General features: G+C 39.8%; 1 protein-coding gene across 1 annotated transcript in view; it reads left to right on the top strand.

Annotated features, from left to right (window-relative positions):
• The window catches only part of LOC146639285 (protein MTSS 2-like), a 69,673-nt gene that overhangs the window by 28,421 nt on the left and 17,583 nt on the right, over positions 1-23,669 (top strand). The window contains exons 4-5 of the mRNA XM_085351494.1: positions 22,199-22,283; positions 23,108-23,199. Of these exons, the coding sequence (XP_085207620.1) occupies positions 22,199-22,283; positions 23,108-23,199 (177 nt within the window). The remainder of the gene's footprint in view (positions 1-22,198; positions 22,284-23,107; positions 23,200-23,669) is intronic.

Here is a 23,669-nt window from a genome sequence, read left to right as displayed (position 1 = left end):
CAAACGCACACATGCAACTCAGCAAGAGCGGTTTCCCTTATTCAGCTTGGAGCATGGCACCTCCTCCAAGGACCACCTGCTGTTTAATACAAGTGCACAGAGATAAATCCTCTCCTCACACACACACACACACACACACACACACACACACACACACACACACACACACTTTTACCTCTACATATGCAGTTCTGACATGCATATATATTAGCTCCTGGGCATGAGTGTAAACATATGTATATTATACCAGTCATGAGCACACAGACATACACAGTGGAAAGAGTATGTTAGTTGTACTCTGCGCTCCAGATACTTTTGATTTTTCATTTCAGTTGCTCGATATTTTTACATTTATAACTCTGGTGCGTGATGCATTCGTGTCTACCCATTTTCTGTCTCTGACTCTAACGTGGATCTACCCTCTCTCTTGAGCCAATCGCAGACAAGTGGGATCACATTTATGAGCTTGGTTGCCAGGCAACAAGGAGGGAGAACGCAAGCGAGAGAGTGAGTGTGTGAGAAAAAGAGGGACGTGGTGGCAGAGAAAAAATAGCCATGTTGTTGCCAAGAGGAGAGGAGAAATCTGAGAAAGATGGTTTAATTGCCTTTCACAGACAGCATGCCATTCACGGTCAACTGGAGACGCACTGGAGCTGGAAGAGTTCATCATGCAACCAAAATGTTTGAAGCGAGATTTTGTCCTATACATAACCAGGTTAGCATCAGGTTAAGTCAGCTCTTGTCCTTACCTAAACCCCAGAGTGGTACTTAAAAACGGTGTGACATAAAAGCTAGGTGCAATTTAAGTTTGGCTAAATTAGGATAAATTAGTGCCATTGCTGGGATTTAAAGTATTACTGTGTAAAAGGCAGCATGTAGCTTCTTCATGAAGGCACGGCGAGTAAGGAATAAAAGGAGGAAGGTACAGAGAAATAACTGCAATACCTGGAGTTTCTAAAGACACGAGTTTTTACACACGCACAAACACAAAACTAAGTGGGCGTCTAACTAGCATAAAGGTAACATTTAGCTAATACACTTTCTGTTTAGTGTACGCAAACTGTGCAAAAGCGTACTTATCTAAAAGCACAACTTTAAATTTGTCTTGTTTTCCTTTGCTTAGGAGGATAATCCTCACGTGTTATGGTAATGTGTATTTTGTATTTGACAAATTTGTGAGATTACCACATGGAGATAGTTTGATACCTTTGATTTATGGTCTCAAAAAAAAAAAAAAAAAAAAGCTATGACACAACGTCACCAAACCTATGTGTTTTTTTAGAATTCAATGATTCGCTTTTACATTGTTATTTTGTAACATGCTATGTCAGCCCTGATCTTACTGTAGGTTTGTTAATGTTGTATAATATGAAATGCTGAACAGAACAAATTTTGGTTGTAGGTAGGGTAAGCCGTTTGCTAGATTGAGGGTCAGTTCATACATCCAAATAAGTGTCTAATTCTGTGCCTAACTACACCGAGATGTTGTAATGATAATTTCTTTCTTTCTTGTTTTCTTTCTTGCTTTCTTTCTTTCTTACCCTCCCCTCCCCCTCTCTCTAAGTAGGCCATGGCTGAGGGGTCTGTTGTTGTGGAGGGCAACAAAACAACATTATTGTTTTTAATTAAGCCTCGGCCACTGTGAATCTATTTCCCTCCCTGCAGCCCCTCCATCGCTCTTCTCTCCCTCCTCACTTAATCCAAATATTGCGTTCCTCCTCACGTTTTCTCTTTTTCCCCCCTTTGCCATCTCTTTCTTCACAACATGTTTCTCCTATCAAATTTTTGTGTTTCTCACAATTCCTGTTCCTCGATTGGCCTTTTCCTTCCCTCCATCGCTCTGTCTGTCTCTGGCAGCTCTCTGTGGACATTTCCTCATGTCACAGTGCAGTATTGTCCCAGAGGTCAACAACACAGGACATGCTCTATTGGACACACAAACACACACACACACACTGAGACACACATGCAATGTCCTCGCTCAGTAAGCATGGGAAGCTGAGCTCAGTGAGTCTCACTGCTCCAGGGGCCAATCCTGTTTAATCAGTAAAGAGGCTGGGCGGAGGAGCAGTGTGAGTGTGCTTATGTATCTTTGTGTTTTAGGAGTTTTGTCAGGAACAATTTGAAGCACATTTACATGCTTCTATTTTCACTTTTAGCATTTAATAACTTTTTTACTAAGTTTCTCAAAATACTGATGCAACTCTTGCAGCAGTTAGAGAAAAGCTAGTATAATGGTGTGTACATGTGTTTGCTGACAGCTATGTGAGAGTTAGGTGTTAATCCTCAGCATTAACGACCATCAGCCAGGCGTGATAACTGGTGTGGCTGGTGCTGGCTCAGCTGCATGCGCGCGCGCACACACTCTCACACACACACACACACACACACACACACACACACACACACACACACACACACACACACACACACACACTCAGATGGCTTTCTTTCTATAAACCCTAATGTAATGATCAGAATTACATGTCCAATCTCGACCTGTTATGATCTTAAAGGGATTCTCCCTGATTTTAGCATCACTCATAGTCTGATACAAAGTGAATGTTGCTGTGCAATATGTATTACATGCTGAACAACTTCTTTGTGTTCTGTAATGTTAGGAGGAAGGACTTTATATCTGTGGAATGTTAAACATGCAGCAATCGTTCTATCTTTCACTACAAGAGTTACCAATAAAATTGTGATTTTCTGGGACATAAAATACAAACCCAGACCAGCTTTGCGTCTCCATACTTCCTGCAAACGTCTGGACTGCTGTCAGTGCTGCTTCAATTCTTTTCACTTGCACACCTGCAATTTCACACCATACCTTCTGCAACTAGCAAATTTCAAATTGAGAAACTGGCTTGACTTTTGAGTAGTAATGAAATCTGTATTCAACATTAAATACTTTAGTACAGTTAAACAATTCAATTGATTTTATTTCTGTTCAATGAATCTGCTTTTCTTTACATTATTTTATTTGTCATGTGAGTAACATCTCGTGCCATAATGTTCCCTCATAATGGACGCAGTACCTGTACAGATGCAGGGATATCTACGCCGACTCCTCTCCCATTCATATTTTTTGCATCCCCTTCATCCCCTCTCTCTCTCAGGTCTGCAGCTAGCCCAATGATTGTGTTGCCATGGCAACAGTGGCACACAGATGCCAGTGTGTTATCTTTTGGGGAAAAATCGAACCCCTTATTCTTCTGCATGTTTTCTTTTTATTTTATGAGCAAATGTATTAAAAAAGAACAATAAAAGTAGAAAAAGAAAATAATATGAAGGAGTTATGGCTCGAGGCTCCATGTATAACATGCCATCACTCACTCCCACTTACTGTGACAGTCATGGACCATCATTCTTTTGTTTGTCTCATGTTCTCAGAGCCAGTTCTATACATTATTTTGCTCCTTGGGGGATCAATAATGTGCAGAACAGCAGACGTGCATACATGATGCTCAGACTACATTACCCACAATGCTATATTTAGATCACTGCAGTGCATGACTCAGCAGAGACAAGCCTAACTCTGGTTGTGATGGCATAGCTCTAACTGGTGATTCCACGGTGTCATATGTGCATTTATTATTCATAAATTATAACCATATCTTAGATCCTGTCCTTTGAGGCAATTTAATTAGCTTCAAAGGACATTTCATGGCATGTAAATATAACACACTTTATCCTTTAACTTTTGCTTTACATAATGGAAAACTACTATCTGATGTTATGAAACCCAATGCATAGAAAAGCATAAAATAATAAATGATTTTTATGTTCCTCTTCACATGTGTTTTGGTTTTTCAGGGACAAAGTCAAGAATTAATCAAAAGTTTGCCAAACATTTATAATGATAACAACAGTTAATATGCAATTATAGGCAGTTGCCACACAACTGCACAGCAACCTTTATATTCACGTGTAATTTTTTTGTTTTGTGAGAGAATGTGTTCACTGCATACCAATTAACTCTAAGCACTTCTCCCTGTTGTAAGCCCTGTGTGTCCTCGGCGTGCAAACCAACATGCCAGGAAACCACACTGAGCAGTTTTGTGGAAAATTTGTGAGTTTATCTAAAAATGTGTTTTAAGAGAAAGCAGCCAAAATGGCACAAACACAAACACTGACGCTAAAAGAAAATATGATTTATTTAAGAGTACCAGCAAGTAGCCTTGAAGGATGTTGGTCTTGCACAACTTCCAGATTTGACCTCCTGACCTTATTTGGAAGGAAAATTTCTTGCACTCCATAAAGCATCTCTTGTAAAGAACATGTAACAACAGATTGCAGTATTTAACATGTAGAAGTTCTGGTTTATCCCAGTTTTTTGTAATTCACCAGATTACTAAAATATGTGCATTATTCTTGGGAATAACACATTTTATTGTTTCATTTAGTGACTTTAGACCATATATATATATATACTGTAGCAATATCAGAGTGGCATCAACTTTATTACGGCCAGTTTGTTTTCAAAAATGTTAAAATGTTCCTTTAAAAATACATCACATCACTGAGATAAATATAGAGTGCAGTCCCTTGTTTCAGGGCCATTTTTGGAAATTTTCTGTGTTAAAATTGTAAAAGACAGAAAGGCAGATTAGCTCACCCCACTGGCAACAAATTTCTGTTATTATAAGGGAAAAAACATAACTCTGGACTGGATCCCATGACTCAGTCAAATGCTATTTTAACAATGTATGGATTAGAATACTTGACAGTGACTTCAAGTATGTGGAGAGCACTGTAGTGTTAACCCTCTGTTCTTTGTGTGTGCTCCTTTTTGAACTTTTGTAAATGCGTTGTGAGAAGTTTGAAGAGCAGTGGCCACAGAAATGTTCAGCTGGCCATTTCAATGCATGATACAGGAGAATGCACATATGCACAGACAGCAACAGGGTGAATTTGTGACGGAGATAAGCTTTCCCTTGAACCCAATACTGAGTGGCTTTCTAAGTATTTGCCAGAGCAGTGAGAGCACTTTAAGATCATGTGTCATGTAGCCTCAAGAGGTTAGGAACTGCAGACAGCTTAGAAAACCAGCCACTCAACAGCTGGTGCTGAGGGAAGCACCTCCGCCTACTCTGGCATCAGACAACAGCTTTGTTTAAACTGTTCTTACCAGTGGGTGAGGTGTTCCGATCTGGATTCAGAGTTTTCCTTGTGAAAACCATGTGCTGTAGGATTGATACTCCACCTAAACTGAAACTCAGGTTTGAACATTTACAGTAACAGTAAAAGATATCAGATCAATATCAGGTTGTTAAGATGCACAAATGTACTTTCCATTGATTTTCCTTTTTATTGATCCTAATTAGGTGTCATGTTTCTGTATTCGAGTAAAGTGAATGTGAAACAGCAGTGCTACTGCGTGATTATGTTCTGTTTTTCCCTGACAAGGGACAGGATGGTTTCCAGTGAGGTCATCAACCTTGTAGGTGGAAGGGATCCAAGGTTTTGTGTATAACCGAGTGGGATGGCTGTTTGAATAAACCCGACCACAGACCTGATTTATAGTATTTTTCTGTATGCCAAGTTTTTATTAATGCTGACTTAATGTTGAGGACATTCTTATTTTTCTACATAAGCTATTTAAAGAGTTACATACGTGCATTATGTGTAGTCAAGGATGTAAATGAACTTATCATACAAATAAATAATGCTTAATTATTAGCTTAATTGTTATATTTTATATATTAGTACTCTATATACAGAAAGGATTAATTAACACCAGAGCAAGACTACATCATTTGGCACTGTGCTGAAATAAAGTGCCTAATCCAGTGTTTCTCAAACTCTTTACATCGTTCCCCACATGGCGGGAAGAAATATTTTCACGCCCCATCTAAACAAAACAATGACAGAAAGGCCTAGCTGCAGCTTTATTTAGATCATAAACTCATTCACAATCAATCCTTCAGTAGTTTTTGTTTTAAACAAACAACTTTCATTTCAAACAACTATTTGTAACTTTTGTCACTAGACTGCTTCATTAGTCTGCACCACTTCTTCAAAAAAGCAACAAGTTAAACAGAATGTGAACATTGGAAAAATACATTTCAGTCTTAGTTTTATTTTTTAAAAAAAAAGAAATCCAGAAACTTGTGAACAGAGGTGAAAAATATATATTTATTGAGAGTTTAATACTAATTACTCTTAGTGGCTGCAGTGAGCCTGTTTTTGACTGCAGAGCTGTGGTGGGGCGTGGTCTGTGGCGCGGCCGTCGGGTAGGCGGACGCACCTAAACGGCATCCCCATTCATGCCTCGGCGGCTTAAAGCAGAATGAATCAGGTCCTGTTGTTGTTGATGATGTGTGTAGGCTGTAGCCGAAAAGCTGCACCCGCATGTGTATGTCAACTGCCGCAATAAAGAAGTGTACTGAAAAGTGCGGACATGTGCCTAATCAAACAACTTGTTTTTATGGAAATTGTTTAGACGGATATCAAAGAGAAAATCAGCAGAAGACTTGATGATTATTTTTTTTCCCTCTGAATAATTTATCAGGCTTTTTTGCTGTTTAACCTCACTCCATTTAGGAATGTATCAAATCTAATAATGTGCAACTTAACTCAAAGGTGAAAGGCACACGCAGTCACTTTGCTTCCTTCGTCTTTTTGCTGTGTTGGTCTGAAAAGTGAATCGAGTGTCGAAGTGCAGTCTCAATATTCAACTTCATCCATCCATTTGCTTAGCTTCTTATTCATTTTAGGGTTGCAGCTTGCCCAGCTTTTAATCAAGAGGCGGGGTCCACCCTGGAGAGGTCGCCATCACATGTACTGCATACTGTTTATTCAAATACAGAATAATAGCTAAAGCATTCTAGCACACTAGCTAAAAAAGCACCAAGCTTATTCACATCTTCAGTGATATTTCACTTCTGAAAAAATATTAAATTTTTCTACATCTGTGAGAAGAAGGAACCCATGGAGCAGTTCAGATGCTAGAAGGAAGGTCATGGAGGGTATGCTTAAAGCCTGTATTACTTTGAACTTTGCTTTTCTCTTCTTACTGATTGGTAGAGACAGCAGAAAGCCTTTTAAGTTGCATTTTCTTCTTCTTTTCTCGTTGCATTTTTTTCCACTGATTATTGTGTAATGTAGGTTCAAGCTAGCTAACTTGGCCAGTTTCCCTTTCTCTGTTGGTATTTTTAGCATCAGAAACTGTCCTTTGGCAGCATCCCCCCATTTCTGTGTAAAAAAGGCCTATACCCTGTCTGGAGGCCTTTAGTTCAACCCTGTCTTTGTCTCTGGGGAGCGAGTGTGTATCTGTATTTTAGTTCGTATGCTCATGTGTGTCCTTGTGGATATGTGTGTAAGAGAGATTTAAAGCCTCTGTAATCAAAGCCAGAGAATGTGCATGCTTTCCCAGGCCCAGCTGACTCCTCTCTAAACCATTGCACCAGTACACTGGTCTACTGTGCCCTGCATTTTATTGGGTCCAAGGTTGTGGGCTGCGAATTACTGTATACATTTGTGCATGTCTGTTTGTTGAGTAAGGAAGTTGGACTTCCTCTGTGATCATGAAGTGAGCTCTTTGATGCTAAGGTTCTTTGCCAAGTAGTGTCTAATCCTGGAGCAGGGTTGCTTTCTTGCAGGCTGTTCTGAACTCAGGTCAGTTTTTCAAGTTCTCAGGGTCAGTTAATGGAACTTAATTATGCTTCATATTTGACATTTTTTTTCGCATAGAAAGGAGATCAAATGGCAGGGATGGAAACAGATAAAAGAAACTGCAGTTTCAGGTGATGCATGTTAATATATTTCTTTGATAGAAGGGAATTAATGTGCAGCTGGACTACACAGAAATCGCCTATTATTTTGTTTACTTGCTTCTGCACATTCAAACCTGTGTTTTGACCTGTCACGTTGTTTGAATGTGTATTCCCACATGTTAGGAAGCAAGAACTCTGAAAGAGGGGGTTTAATGTGTATTACTGAAAAATTTAGAGGAAGACTAAGACAGAGAGCTGAGATATAGAGATGGAAAAATGTAACCTTTTATTTCTGCAGCAATAATGCACATAGACACATGAGCTGTCTCCTATTCCTTTTAAGCTAAGCTTCTGGCTCTAACCTGTGACCTGTCTTTGTTGAACACAGATGCACTTTGGCTTTGACTTTTATTTATGGCACAGTACATTACTCCCCAGCTGTAGCTGCATTTCTGCAGTTGTGATGCCCTTAAGATGAGTGACATGGATAGCTTTTTCAGCGTATGCATTTCATGCTCCAAGGCAACTATTTTTTGAAGTATAAGTTGATAAACTCCATATGGTTCAACAACTATCCATCCAGGGACAGACAACCATTCACACTCACTCGCACATTCACACCTAGTGACAATTTGGATTATCCAATTAACCTATCCCCACAAGCTGCATGTCTTTGGACGGTGGGAGGAAGCCGGAGTACCCGGAGAGAACCCCCGCAAACACGGGGAGAACATGCAAACTCCACACAGAAAGACCCCGGCCTGATGGTGGAATTGAACTCAGGACCTTCTTGCTGTGAGGCAACAGTGCTAACCACTGTGCCACCGTGGTTCAACAACTAGATAAGAAAAACCAAAAAGGTACAAATCACATGTACATTTTGTATCTGAACTCTTACATTACACAGTTTGTCTACAGCCTCCACGATCTCGTCGCATGTTAGAAACTGCTGCATTTGTCATTTTTCCTGGCACCTATCCACCAGTCATCAGTACGGTTTGCACAGTTTCGCCACTGATGATGGGAGAAGTGACTTTTATTCCATAAATTCCATCTACGTAATGCAGAAGAGTTGCTTGTGTTGCCAGGGGTTCGTCAATCAAGTAGGTCAGCCACTATCACAGGCAGACTGCCATACCCTATTTCATTTTTCAAAATTAACAACAGCATGACTGATGCAGGACATGTGGAAAGCGCTTAATTATAGATCACATACAGAAAAAGGTGAATGTGCTAATTATAGTAAAGGCTATTTGAGTGCATAAGGCATTAATTCTACCTAATCAGGCCTGAATAAGCTAAATTCATCAGAACTGTGTTGACATGTGAGTTTTTTTGTTTTTGTTTTTTTTTTTTGCTTTTTCTGTGAAACAGAACAACAACAGTTAATCCCAGCTGACTGGACAATTAGTGCTCTTACTCATTTCGGGACATAAAACCAAGTTAATAGAAATTCCTTGAACAGAAAAGGAGCTCTGCGGCCATCGCTTCATGATGATTTCTTAATCTCGTGCAACTGGGGAGGACAATGACTGCTGTAAAAATCAGCTAGACTCAAGCAGAACATTGATTGCTTGGGTTCGTCTCAGCTGACACTCATCTGGGTCCTGATTGATGCGTCTCTGGGGACGGCGTCTGATAAGCAGCTGCAGCATTAAACTGCACCCGGTTTGAGCATGATACCGTTTCTAAAACTGTTTTTTTTATTTTGTTAACATTTGATAATCTGTATTTATTAATACTTTTAAAACCAAACTACTATAGCAAAAAGACACCAAAAAATGAGCAGTTTACAGTTTAACACATCAGCCATGAACCATTTAAATGAAAACAAACACAAAAATGAAACAATAAAAAATTATAAAAATAAATGAGGCAGGAAAGACTCTGTGGGGAAAAAGTATGTCTTGAAAAAGATTTAGAAGAGGGTACTGATCTTATTTTCTCAGACTGTTCATTTTATAACTTAAGAGGTTAGACAGCAAATATCGTCAAGGAACAGATAAAAGATCTTCGCTCAGGAGACACAGTCTTCCACTAGGCTCATTAAGGAAATTAAAAGTTCGGATGTAAAACACAAAGGAAATAAAACATTTGTTGGAAATCATTAATAAGTAACCAGTCAACAGATATAAGGAAACTAAGCTAATGTCTGAGTTTGTGCATCAGTTCATCAGCGATCGCCTATCTTAGTCTTCCGTCATCATAGCTATTGCAGTTAGGGTGGAAAGATGTGTTTTGACAGGAAGTGACCTTGTCATGACCTTCTGACTGATGTCATAAATCCAGAGTGGGTCAGAGGTCAAAGCTAGAATGTACGTGTCACAGTTTCTGTCAAGTCAAAACATTTCTGACTGACAGCACGACTTGCAGTTCCAGGCTGAGCTTGACTTCATCTGACACGTAATTTGAGTTTGACCAAACCACGTGGAGCTTGAATCAGGTAACAATGCTCATAAGCTGGGCACTTTAATTACTTATTAAATATCCAGTCTTACAAATTGAAATCATGTCATAACATGACAGAAGGGCTGTCCCAAGGGGCACCTCCAGAATTTTTTCATAAGGATGGCCATATGGGGGCCAGTAAAAGTACTGGAGTGGCACATCCCGGGGGTGACGACGGGAAATCGTGAGGGACATACAAAGAGACACTATACGAATGACAAAGATTGTATATGCAGGAATAAATAAGAACTTTATGTTTCAACTCGTTGGCAGTTGTTTTCCTCTGTCTTGTGCTCACATTTATTAAAATCATTACCATATTAAACAGTCTTGCCAAGGGGGACCACTGGGGGGGAAATGAAGTGAAGAAAAAGAGACCTCTATCTCTGTGTGGCGAGCAGGACCTTCTACAGTGAACCAATACCATCCTTAAAATTAACATTTTATTTACACAATTAATAAAAGTAACTCATTCAATGATTTTCTGCTGCTTATCCAGTTCAGGTTTCACGGTGGGGCTGGAAACTATCTCAGCTGTCACCGGACATGAGCCGGGATACACTCTGGAAAGGTCACCAGTCTGTCACAGGGCTAACACATAGAGACAACTCATTCACACTCACATTCACACCTATGGCCAATTTAGAATCGCCAGTTAACCTAGTTATGTCTTTGTGGGAGGAAGCCAGAGTACCCAGTGACCACCCACGCAGGCACATGGAGAACTTGCTAATTTCACACAGAAAGACAACAGATTCAAACCCAGGGTCCTCTTGTTGTGAGGTAATCATACCATGCAAGCATGTTGTTGGTGTAGTATCCTATCACATAAATGCTAATGTGTCCTTATTTGAATCAGACTGCGGCGTAACAAAAAGATGAGGTCAAATTTTGGATAGATGATGGGATCCCAATCTTGGTGTAAGGGTAAACAGATTCATATTCTACCATCATTGTGTCTTTTGTCATTTCTCCCTCTGCTTTCTTCTCTTTCACCACAGCGCCAGCTGCTCATGGCTGCCCTTTCCTGAGTTTGCTTCTGTTAGAGATTTTTATCTTGTTAAAAGGGTTTTTTATTCTTTCCCACTGTTGCCAAGTAGTTGCTCATAGAGGGTGTTTAATGTTTGGGTTTCTCTATAAACAGTGTTGGGAAGGTTACTTTTAAAATGTATTCCACCACAGATTACAAAATACATGCCCCAAAATGTAGTTTGTAACATATTCCATTAAGTTACTCAATTTGAGTAATGTATTCTGAATACTTTGGATTACTAATTATATTGTCATGCTTTTTAACAACATAAATTGCTGTGTACTGCACTATTGCTGTGTGATTTATTACTATTACTGAAGGCTACTTGCCATCGAGCTAACATTGTTAGCTGGCGTTAGCTGAGGTTAGTTCATAGACTTTCAGAACTGCACATGGTTATTTGCAGCTAGCAGGTTGTTAATACTATCCATCAAGTCTACGAGCCTATGAACTAACCTCAGGTAACCCTAGCTAACAATGTTAGCTCGGAGGGAAGTATCCTTCAGTAATAGCAATAGTACATCAAAGATACTGAAGTTGCACATAACCCAGGTAGTTGCCACAACTAAAACAAGGTAGTTGCAGCAGGCTAACATTAGTTTTTAAAAAAGAACTTGTTTCCAGATGTTTCTTTAGGTTGCAGGTGGAGTCTTTTGACGCTGAGAGCAGCTTGATTGGTGGCAAACAGAGTTTGCACTACACTGTTAGATTTCACCCATCCCTTTCTTCTTTAAATGTGAAGTGGTGTCAGAATTTCCAAGTAAGAAATGCATTCCTGCCCGATAGAGAGGGGATAGCCTAACATATGAAACAGGAAAAGACTGTATTCTAATGATCACCTTTTTAAATGGTAACTGTAACGGAAAACAGTTACTCATATTTAGTATTTAAAATAAGGAACACTTGCACATAAAGCACCTTGATGCACTTGCTGTGATTTGGCTGTTAATGGTACTGAATAAAGAGAAACTTGAAGCAACCCCAGAAAATAAAACACCCAAAGCAGCTTGATGTATGCAGAGTTAAATGTGTTTTAAAGTTTTTTATGGCCACATAAAGATAAAAAACACGGAGAGCAGTCATTAAGACATTTCAAGATCTTTGTACGGCTTGTTGACTTGTTCCCAAAGGAGCTCAGCAGAAGTAACAGCTTAAATCACTGAACTACTGTATTTCAAACATGTGAGACATTTCTTTGTTTCTACTGAAGTGCTTGGCTCTAATTCTTGTGACCTTAACTGCTCCTGCCTTTGATCTACACAAAAAGCACAGGTAAACACAGCCACTGTGACTTCATTTAAAATTGATCCACTGGCTGTAAAAACACACAGTTATAGTGTCGTGATACTGTGCAACATTAGCTGAGTGTGTGAAGTGGATATAGTTGGTTTTCATCATATTTACGCGTTCCCAACAAACCACCACATTATTATCTATGTTAATAATATGGGGCAGGGATAGCTCAGTAGGGTAGAGTGGTGACCCCATGATCGGAAGGTTGAGGGTTCAAATCCATTCAACGGCTACCCTGAGGTACCATGCTTCACTGAGTGAATGGATTAAATCCATTCACTCAGTGAAGAACATCATCACATCTTCATGTTATTGACCAGTAAGGCTAATGAGCCTTAACACCGTTACCACCAGTGTTCTTCTCAGTCAGGATCTTTCCAAACCACGGCCTCTTGTGGTTTATTGCTTAAGTATAATGTTTCATGCTGTAATGCATTCCTTCAGCATGCTGTATTGGAGATTTGCGGCACAGGATTTACACTGGAACATAATGTAGATGCTGTTGTCTCAGAGGTGGTTTGTTTTGGCCAGGGCTGTCTAGTTGTCTGGAAAGCACAATCTCTGTCTTGGTTTCATGGTGAGAGGAGAATCTAGGCCTCATGAATAATTCTGCTTTATCAGCCGGTGCTACTACTGCAGACTCTCTTCCCATCTTCCTCTCTTTAATCTGTCTCCATCTATCTTTGTCTCCTCCTTCCTTTCTGCCTTTGAGTTTATCTCTTTCACCTCTCCCTCTTATTGTTGCTGTGTCACTGAAGAGATGCTGCTGTCAGGGGAACAGATGGGCGGATGCTGCAGACGTCTGTAACCCTGGCAACCACAGCCTCACCTGCTCTAGCATTAACCCTGCCTCTGTGTTTTGCCACCTGAGACACAAACGCATCGTCATCCTGCACATTCCTTTTCGTCTGTATATCACCTATTGCATTGCTTTTTTATTGTCTTTCTTCTTCAGTCCTTGTTGTCATATTTATGTGTTTATGTGTTTCATCTTCATGTGTGGCTGACCCTTTGAGCTAAGTCAGGGTTACTGACAGTGTCTTTGGATGTGCAATCTGCTAATGGACTGTGGCCTTTAGTGGATTTACAGCATAACTAACAACACTTGGCCGGGTTAAATTTAACAGACTATAAGTGTGTCAGCTTTCCTCGCTTTACACGTCTTATTATGTCTTTTTATTCCCTTATCATTAAGGAAATAAAAAGTTAGGAAATAATTATAAAAACTGCAATGATCTCTAATCAAATACAACCTTTCTCTCAGATTACATTATGTGAAATGTGAACTAAATGGTTTTTTTTTTTCTCATTCTGACTGGTTTTCATTTGTACAACCTAGCTAAGGTTAAGGGATTGCGTATAGTTTATGAGAGTCCCTAAAAGTTTCAGTGATGCAGTTGCCTTTTTAAGTGTTTTCAAACCAAACGGCTCACATAATAGATATTAGTGAATGGGAGCAGCAGGCAGTTGTTTGTTTTGGATGTGGGCTGCTTGTGACTAAATGTGGAGGATTCGTTCTTCATTAAAGTACCAGAAGCAGCTAAAAAGTCTTTAGCTGCTTGTGTAATATTTGACAGTCTGCGTCTCTTAACAGCAGAGCCAGAAAACAAAGTCTGCAATGTTGAAACATATTATCATATTGCAGGTATGCGTGGCATAATTACTGGTGCCAGCTGGTGCGTTTCCGAAACTGCTGGACTAGACTCAGATAAAAATGAATGTTTGGTCCAAATGTGTCCCACATCTGCAGGTTTCTTGTGGGCAACATTTGGTCTTTACTGATGGTACTGACTCAGAGTGAGTCTGGCTGCCTCAGCCCAGTGACAGGTCTACCATATATGGGCTGGTGTGTCTTGGGCCACATCTGGCCAGCACACCAGTTACCAAACCTATAACTGAGCCTTTATTCCCAAAAGCAGCCCAGATTAGGCTCAACTTTATCTGCTATCTGGAAGCCAGATAATAAAGACAACAAGCTGTGTATTATGTTACACAGCATGTCCAGCCTTGAAGTAAATGGCCTTAAACTGGAGAAGTCAGCTCACGGTCCTATCAGGACAGGGCAGAAATTGTAAAGCTGCAGTGGCCTCAGACTCACAAAAACCAAAAACAAGAAAGCGTGAGCTGATGAGCTATTAAGGAACTTTGATGGTATGCTCAGAATATGATATGGCATTGACAATTCATGGGTCTAACGTGACTTTTGTTCACTGTGTAATGGCGCCAGAGACTTTTTCTTCCCACATCTTTGACCCCTTCATACCAATCAGCTGTAGTCAAGGTGGAGATGTCACCATAATATGAAGAACTATTTTGCTTAGCAGTTGTATTTTTCCATCCATTAAATCTGCGCCATACTCGGCCCAAGAAACACAGTGTTGATGAGAACAGAGTACGATGTACTGATAGCATTAAAAAAAGTTTAAATACCAAATACTAATCATAACTCATGTTCTTAATTTTTCTTTGCAAGTTTGTGTGTCACCAGCTGTTTTTAGGTGAAAACGACACTAAACAAAACAATAATGTGCGTGTGTAAGCTGTGACTTAGAGTGGCAACTTTTAGTAATGACCGGTGAGATAATTATAGTCGTTCTAAGTCATTAAACTAATTGGACCTGAAACACAAGCAATTGAAGCAGATACCAGTGGGAGCAAAAGATACCAGTGACTGACATGTGGCAGGATGTTAATTTAAGAGTAATTATGCAACCATAACCTCAGCTCACTAAGAACTAATTGTGAGTAATGAACAACTAATAAACCATTTGCTTCATATATAGTTGTGTCTCTGTGTGTATGCATCTGTGTGTCTTTATGTGTGTGTTTCCATTTGACTGTGAAGAATCCAAACACAGTTGTCATTTAGTCCTGTCACCTGATATGAAACTGAAAAAAGGCCTACACCCAGTGCATACACACATGAAAGATGTGCATACGCCTGCTGGATGCATTTATCCAAGTAAAACAGATACATAGCAATCACTACCATTCACTTTATTACAGTTGCAGGTTTGCTTGCATTGCACAGCAAATGAAAACCCAGAGACTGATGAATCCCTCTGCAAAAGTACAGATAATAGTTGCCATGGAGATGCACTGGTGGGAAGGCCAGAGATGCCCTAGGCAAAGAACCAGAGAAAAGGGAAGCAGAGAGAGAGAGATGCTATCATTACAGAGCAGAAGAAGTGATTTTCCTGGGAAGGAAACAGTGTACAGCAGCATGTACAGTGTGTGTGTGTGTGTGTGTGTGTGTGTGTGTGTGTGTGTGTGTGTGTGTGTGTGTGTGTGTGTGTGTGTGTGTGTGTGCACGTGCAAGTGAATTAGTTGCAATTACTCCAAGATGGGGCTTAGTGGCCAAGAGGAAGAGTGTGTTTCTACAGTGGGGAGGTTGGGGGTTTCAGTTCCCATCTCTGCCAGACTGGAAGTGTCCTTCCACCTGCCTTTTGTGTGAATACAATAAAGTGTTGTATGACTTGTGCGTGAATGGCTAAATGGCACATACAGTTCAAAGCTTTATGAAGGATCAAGAAGACTAGAAAGCACCTTATAACTGCCGGTATATTTACCATCTTATGCAATGAATGGAGTTAGAAAATATACCCACACTTTGAAAGAAAGTACCTCATTGTACCTGCAGAGGTAAAATGGCTTATAAGTAATAATGTTATACTTTTAAAGGGTTTGCATTTTATAAAGACCTTTCTTTAACGTCTCTGGAAAATTTTATGTGTTTATAGCGGTAAGCATTGATATATTTCTATAGTTTCATTATTTGTTTGTTGCTATAGTCTTTATCAAGCCTTGCTGAATTTCTTTTTCTTCCAGTTGATATAAATCTAGAATGACAGTATTATTGTCAAAAAAAAACTGTAGCTACAGGGATATTAACCCTTTAAACCCCAACCTAATTTACCCTTTAAACCAGGGGTGGGCAACTCCAGGCCTCAAGGGCCGGTGTCCTGCAGGTTTTAGATGTATCCTTCATCTAACACAGCTGATTTAAATGGCTAAATTACCTCCTGAACATGTCTTGAAGTTCTCCAGAGGCCTGGTAATGAACTAATCATTTGATTCAGGTGTGTTGACCCAGGGTGAGATGGGTGAGAGAGGCCTGGAGTTGCCCATCCTTGCTATAAATGCTAACCATCACCAGTGACGGGTTAAGGTTATTTGATTGTGAAAATAAACTCTTATATTTGAAAACTAAAACAGTTGTGATACAATTTCTGTTCCACTCTGTACAGACACATTCCTTAACAAAACAGGGGTAACCCTAATAACGAGTTAATGTAATAACGATGTTTGTGCTGGTGTGTCGCTTCCCGTTCCCACCGCTTTGAGCGCTTTTCCGGTGTTCACAGTGATGTTACTGTGTGCCAGTGAGTGACTGCAGTCTGTGTGTCTGTTTGGTATTCCCACTCTGTTCTCCTGTCTCTCTCTCTTGCAGTGCAGTTCAGACAATCGCTTCCGTAGCAGCAGACAGTTTGACCTTAGCAACAGGCCAAGATCTGTGCTGTCATGGAAACCGTAGCAACCCTGTCAGTTAAGTCAGTTGCTAGGTGATAAAGATCAGTTACTTTGCCATTTACAAGGGAGGCGCTCACTTTGCCTCAAGTGTGAATACATATCATCAGCTCCATTCAAGGTTTTAAGCACAAAAATATAGGAGTTATATAAAGAACATTAATTGTCATTCAACACTCATTTACATTACATTACTTTTTTATCTGCATTTGTAACTGAACAGGAAGTCCGGCCCCATTTATCATTTGGTTACTCTGGAACCCTGAACCCCAGAGGCCATATCAGCAGACTAGTCAGTTCTTTAGTTTGACTGGTTACTGTACTAACAAACCAAATGTAAGTAACCTGCTTGCTGTGGATAGTAATAAAATAATAAAATAACAGGTTTCTAATTTTTAATTGTATAAAAGTTAAATTATTTTTAGATCTGAGAAAGTACAAGGTTAAATTCAAATTCAAATTTTATTTGTCACGTACACAGTCATACACAGTACGATATGTAGTGAAATGCTTGGACAACTGCTCGTGACCTAAAGAAAACAAAAAAGGAAAGGCTATGAATAAGATAGGAAATAAATATGAAAAATTAAAAAGGGTAAATTTAACTAGGAAGGAATAAAATATAAATTAAGGTTAAAAATGAAATAACTGTACAACACAAATTAGAATGAAGGGTAAATTTAACTGGGAAGAATAAGATAAAATATATAAATTAAAGTTGAAAATAAAATAACTGTACAACAAAATACACAATACACAATATAGAACTATATAAGAATGTATGAAGAAATCTAAATATAAATAAATATATACACAATAACAGCAGCTACCAGAAGTTACCATTCATTAGCCTCTCTCTGTGGGTTTCTCCAGTTCTTCTAACCTCAGGGTCATTCTTTCAAAGTCGCAAGTCTCTTACTTCCAATTAATCACATATAAATACTTATAAGGAACCTCTTCATGTCACATTTAGGAAGTACTCATCGTAGGTCTGGATACCTCGTACTGCATTCAAGCATGACTGCTGATTTGAAATGATTTTTTTCATTTATTTTTCCATTTTTATTGTCATTTTGTGGCTTAATTAGTGAAGCAGTGACACACTGTCCCTACAGATTTGTGAATTCCTTAACAGAAACATAATTACAGAGGCATCCGTGGTTGAGGAAGCACTTGGGTGCTGATAGTCATCACTTGCATACTGCATGCTTACATGCATACTGAGCCTGAGTCCAAATGAACCAAGTGGGCAATGGCACAGCTCTCTTAACTTTGCCCTGGCTAGTTTTTCCTAATCAGTCAAGTTTGTTTGACACTAGCAAACAAACTTAACTTTGGGAGTCACACAAACTTGGTTTGTGTATGGAATGGAAAGCCCACCCTTAATCTTACTAGGTGAACATCTTTTTTGCAGCATGTAGGGTCAGTGTTGTAAAGGGGCAGATTTTAACCTACTGCATGATTTTTTTCCTCAATATAGTACTTTTAGTACAATATTTAGTTTTATAGTACTTTCCTAAATGAAATAAGTTTTGGTTACTGACCCTAACCAGCAAGTAAAAAAGAGAACAAAAAAGTGAGTTTAAATAAATCTCCTCAGCGAGCAAAAACTCCTAAACAGACTCCCGGCGCGCGCGCGCACACACACACACACACACACACACACACACACACACACACAGTCTCTTGGCTGACAAACATGTGACTTTCACCTCATCCCTCCAAATTCCAAAAGTGGATTTGTTACTCTTTTATCCTTTTTTTATCCCTCTGTACAGTATATTCACAGAGCACTTTGCAGCCAGGAAGCATATCAAAAGCAGGAAAGGGAGAGTGACTGAAGGGAACATGAAGGAAAACAAGTAAGGTCGCATGTCCCAGGAGGCGGTCCCACCCCGCTGCAGGACAGACATACAGAGAGGGGGGGGGGGTTATCTCTGAAAACTGGTGCACTCCAATTATGTGAAAATAACAAACATAAAAAAACTGTAATTCTGAAAAATATATTCTCAGGCTGTAAAGTAAAAAAAAATTTCATGGGCTGTGGCTTTTTCCTTAAAAACTTTTATTCTTGTTCACATATTATTAAAAGCAGACTATAGATACACTATTGTTATTATTTTTTTTTTTTTTTGCTTTTTGCCTTTAATGATCACAGCTGAACACACCTACAGTGTGTGTACAATTATGTAATCCTCATTCACATACAGCAATCCATAAACGGTGAAGCAAATCAAAAGATAAGTATGTTCAGTGTGGTTTGAGTCTTGTTAGTTCCTCTTTTGGTTCAAGTTAACATGGTGATTTGGCTTCGGAGAAAACGAAAACTGACTTGGATGTGGACAGACACAGTAGCTGGATTCCAGATGTGAGTAGTTACAGTTTTTTGTCTAGTTGTTGATCTCCTATGGAGGCTGAGAGGCCTGGTAATAACAGACAAACAGGAAGAGCACCATCATAAATGTAGAGATCAAACACACACACACACACACACACACTTGGCTGTAACTCCAGTCCCGTGGTTCTCACTCCAGCAGTGAGCTCATTAAAATGTGCAAAGCGACCCTTTTCGTCTTCATTCCCTCTCATCTCTCCTCCACCTCGTCCTCTCTCATTTCTTTCCCAAATCTTCATTTTTCCTTCGACACGAACTATCACACACCGACACTCTTCATTAGTTTCACTTGAGATCCACTCACTGATCTGGGGTAAGATCACATTCTCGGCAGGCACAGTTCAAACTACTCCTTCAGTTGTATAACTGCTCAACGTGCACATTGTACACTTTTATATTCTTAGTATGTGTGTATGTGTCTATGAATGTGTGTGTGTTTGGGGGTGGGTGTCGCTGCTTTAATGAATGGTTGCCGGGTAGAACAGGAGGCGTGAGGGAGGAATTTGCTAATTATGAATGGCGCACTTCTCTCTGGTTGTGAACAACACAGTGTGTGTGTGTGTGTGTGTGTGTGTGTGTGTGTGTGTGTGTGTGTGTGTGTGTGTGTGTGTGTGTGAGAGAGAGAGAGAGAGAGAGGGAGAGAGTCCATGTGTGTGGTTTGGCGTTTGTGAGTGTGTGGTTGTGTGGTAGGCACAAGGCATATGCTCAGATGTATGCCTGATACATCTGAGTATATGCCTTGTGGTTGTTTTAATCAAGGGGTTGCTGATTTGAATCTGCTGACTATCTGGTGAGGAAATTAAATGAACAATACTAATTACCACTGTACTGCTCATGAGCAAGGCATTAGATTGATCAGACGAGAATAGCACCAAATCATTGTTTCATATTAGAACAGAAGGGAACCCACATAACACTGATTTTGTGAAATCAAATGTAGTAGGTAATGCAGATTTAACTGACTGCAAAGGAGGTCTCCACACTCCCTGGTAATTATGGGGTACTCTAGACTAGTTTGTGTGTCAAAGGTTTAAAGCTGCTGAGGCCACTGTGGTGGAAGTGGTGACGTGGATGTCTGCCTTTGAGCAGGAAACAGCAGGAATTTTATTCCTTAAAATATACATTTCACTTTTTAAAAACTCTAACCCAACTTCCCAAAGCTTAACTGCCTCATCATCACCCTAAGCTGTTTTCACACATGAACTTCAGAGGGTATCAGGAGATTAGGTTGGAGACTGTCCACATCTCACATCTAGGAAGCAACAGGAGAGAGTTCATTTAAGTGTACCAGAAGCACTCAGATTTAGATGAGACAGCTGCCTGGATGGAGTGTGCGGGAGGCAGGACACATGACTTACTCACTGCAAATTCAGTGGACCATCAGTCTGACAAACCATAAACTATCGACTGAGCCAGCTAAACTCTGGGGCATCTAGTGAAACCAGTTTTCACTTCGGGCCACTCATCACTGCATTCAGAGTGCATTCAGTTTTTTTAAAAGCTCTTCACAGTTGATCTGCATGCAGCTCAAGTCTGTTCAAACATGATCAAACTGACTCCAAAAAGTTTGCTGTACCAACGTTTTTGTGTCTTGCTAACAAATTCTGCACTGCATAAGAACACGCCCGCTTTGAGAGACTGCTGCATGGTCCTGATGAATGTTCAGTTCAACTCTGTTAGACATATCCTGACACGCAGTTCCTTTAGGTAAGGTCTAGAAAAGTTCAGGGCTGTTAAATAACTAATATTTAACAATATTAACTAATATATATTTAACTAATAAGTAATTTCAATCATTTTGTCATGTGGAGTGTGCATAGGTGAGCACCCAAATGCAGGACACAGACAGGCAGAGTGCAAATGAAGAATATTTCTACAATTACAAAATTATGTGTTTTATATGGTGAAATTAAAGCTAAGTGGAAGTAAAGTTCCAGTAAACGTGTGCATTGGTTGAAAATTTCCTTTTTATTTGGAAATTATAATTCCAGTTTTGGATGAAAATGTTAAAAAGAACATATTAGATTAATGCCCTTCCTCCTGCTGTACTCCCCCTGCACATTGCTTTGTAAGCCAGCCTAAGCCCGTATGATAAACAGGAGGAAATCCCATTTGGTTGCTGTTTAATCTGAATTTTCTGCTATATACATTTCACTGGCAGTAGAGATTATGGTCTCTCTAGGTAAGGTATACTATATAAGCCTGACTTCTGTTTAAAAGTCTTTAAATGCGTAGCATTTAAAGCATTGAGAATAAAGCTTTAATCACTTTTCTTGTGCAGGCTTTCCACCTGTAGCGCAGCGGCAACAGATCTGAGCACCTTGTTTGGAAGTTAGCAGTCTCTGCCATCACTTAAATTGACTTAAACTCTGAGGTCAACTTTTTCCACATGGATCTACTGCCTTAAAATAGACTGCTGTTTACAGCTGCAGGTTAGCTACTCACGAAACTGGGTCCCTGCACAGGATACACACACACTCACAAGACACTGCTTTATTTGGATGAAGCCGGGGTGTGCGCGTAGTGTCTACACGAGGCAGATCGGTGTCTTGTGTAAACACTGGCTGGAGGTAAAATAATACAAAGTCTGTGTAGCTGTTCGTGTGTTTGAAAGATGCAGCGCTTTTAACTGCATTACATTACACAGCACACAGCGAGCTGTAACGTAAATATTGATCACAGCTTTGTGATCTATGTTTTTGTGGAACAGAAAAAAGAGGTCTTTGTGGTAAATTTACTAGGAGATTTTATGCTTCACAATAAGATCCTGGTTTGTTTTTCCAGGGGCAACCAGAGATATCGGATCAGCTCTGACCAGGATGTGCATGAGGCATCGCAGCATTGAGGCCAAACTTCGTCAGTTCACCAAGTAAGAAATTATCCTTCAAGCTCCCTTATTTCAAGTAGGAATTTGTTCCCTTCTGTAACTTTTTCCTCTGATCCTAAACTGCAGCCCATCAGGATCTTTCAGAAGTCAGAAAATGCTCAACTATGTGTGTATTTCCAAGTAAAGCTGACTTTGTTTTATGATGGGGCACATGTTTGGTGAGGTTTTCTTGACAGCAATATGGACTCCATTAGGAACATTGGTCTGTCTATCCATATTGAAGTGGCTGTAAATAAATATAGCTATGGCACACAATGCAAACCGCTCTGGAAACCTCACCAGAGTCTGCTTTCAACCATTGTTTGCCTTTATCTTCATTTTTTCTACTTTCTAATGACTTTTCCACAGCAAAAGCTATTACGCTGATGATGATGGTAATGGCGATAATGATCTATGACTGTGGTAATGACGGGGTTTTTGATGAATGATTTATCTTCAAGCTCTTGTGTGGCTTTACATAAAAGATGTACACATGTCGTAATAGTCATGCATTTATCTTAATATTTGAGCATGTGTATCACATGTGTATGCATGTGTGGACATGTTGTGGGAAAATGTCCAGTTACTAAAATTCTGAAGTAGAACAATAGGTGGAGGTGATGTATACATTAACATGTTTTCAGAAATATGTTTTGTACTTTTTGCACTGTTCTGTGGAGATCTGAATATTGCAGGTTTACATTAAACCAGTCATTTGTCACAATGTCACACTTAGGAACTATTTAATGAATCCCTGCTCACTGTCTCTAATACTGCCAGTGCATCTAACTTGCATTCAAATATCTACTTCTTTGTCTCTCCCACAGTGCTTTGATGGAGAGTCTTATCACTCCTCTTCAGGACAAGATTGAGGACTGGAAAAAGACAGCCAACCAGCTGGATAAGGATCACGCCAAAGGTACACAGACATCCCAGATTTGCTTATTCATTCAACTTCAACATCACTAAATTCTAACCCCATATCCTCACCGCTGAAGTAGCTTTAAGTGTACTGCTTATGTACGGCTCTAACAGAAGGGCAAATGTTTGATCAGCTGGGCTGCACCATTGCTATGCTAGCACAGGCTAGCAGTGAACAGAAAAAGCAAACTCTGCACACCATTTTAAAATGAGGTTTCAGCAGCGCTGCATGTGGCGTGTATGCCTACCTTGATCACATTGCAGCTTCTTAGAGCTACGCTCCTCTTTACCTGCTCATCGTCACTCCTTGTAAGCTTGTACCCCAGCAGCTGGAAAAGTAATGCCTGCAGATGTCCTAACTGTCAAACAGCCAAAGAATCATGTCTGAAAATGCCAAGGAAGTATTCTCATCAAGTTATCTGTTCCATTATCTGTCCCACTGCCAGGGTGTCAGATAGTTGACCTAAA

This window comes from Diplotaxodon limnothrissa, linkage group LG1, assembly GCF_057381915.1.
Source record: "Diplotaxodon limnothrissa isolate DT_005_m linkage group LG1, D_limnothrissa_male_GT1.1, whole genome shotgun sequence".
NCBI classification, from domain to species: Eukaryota; Metazoa; Chordata; class Actinopteri; order Cichliformes; family Cichlidae; genus Diplotaxodon; species Diplotaxodon limnothrissa.
This window is presented reverse-complemented; position numbering and strand designations above follow the sequence as displayed.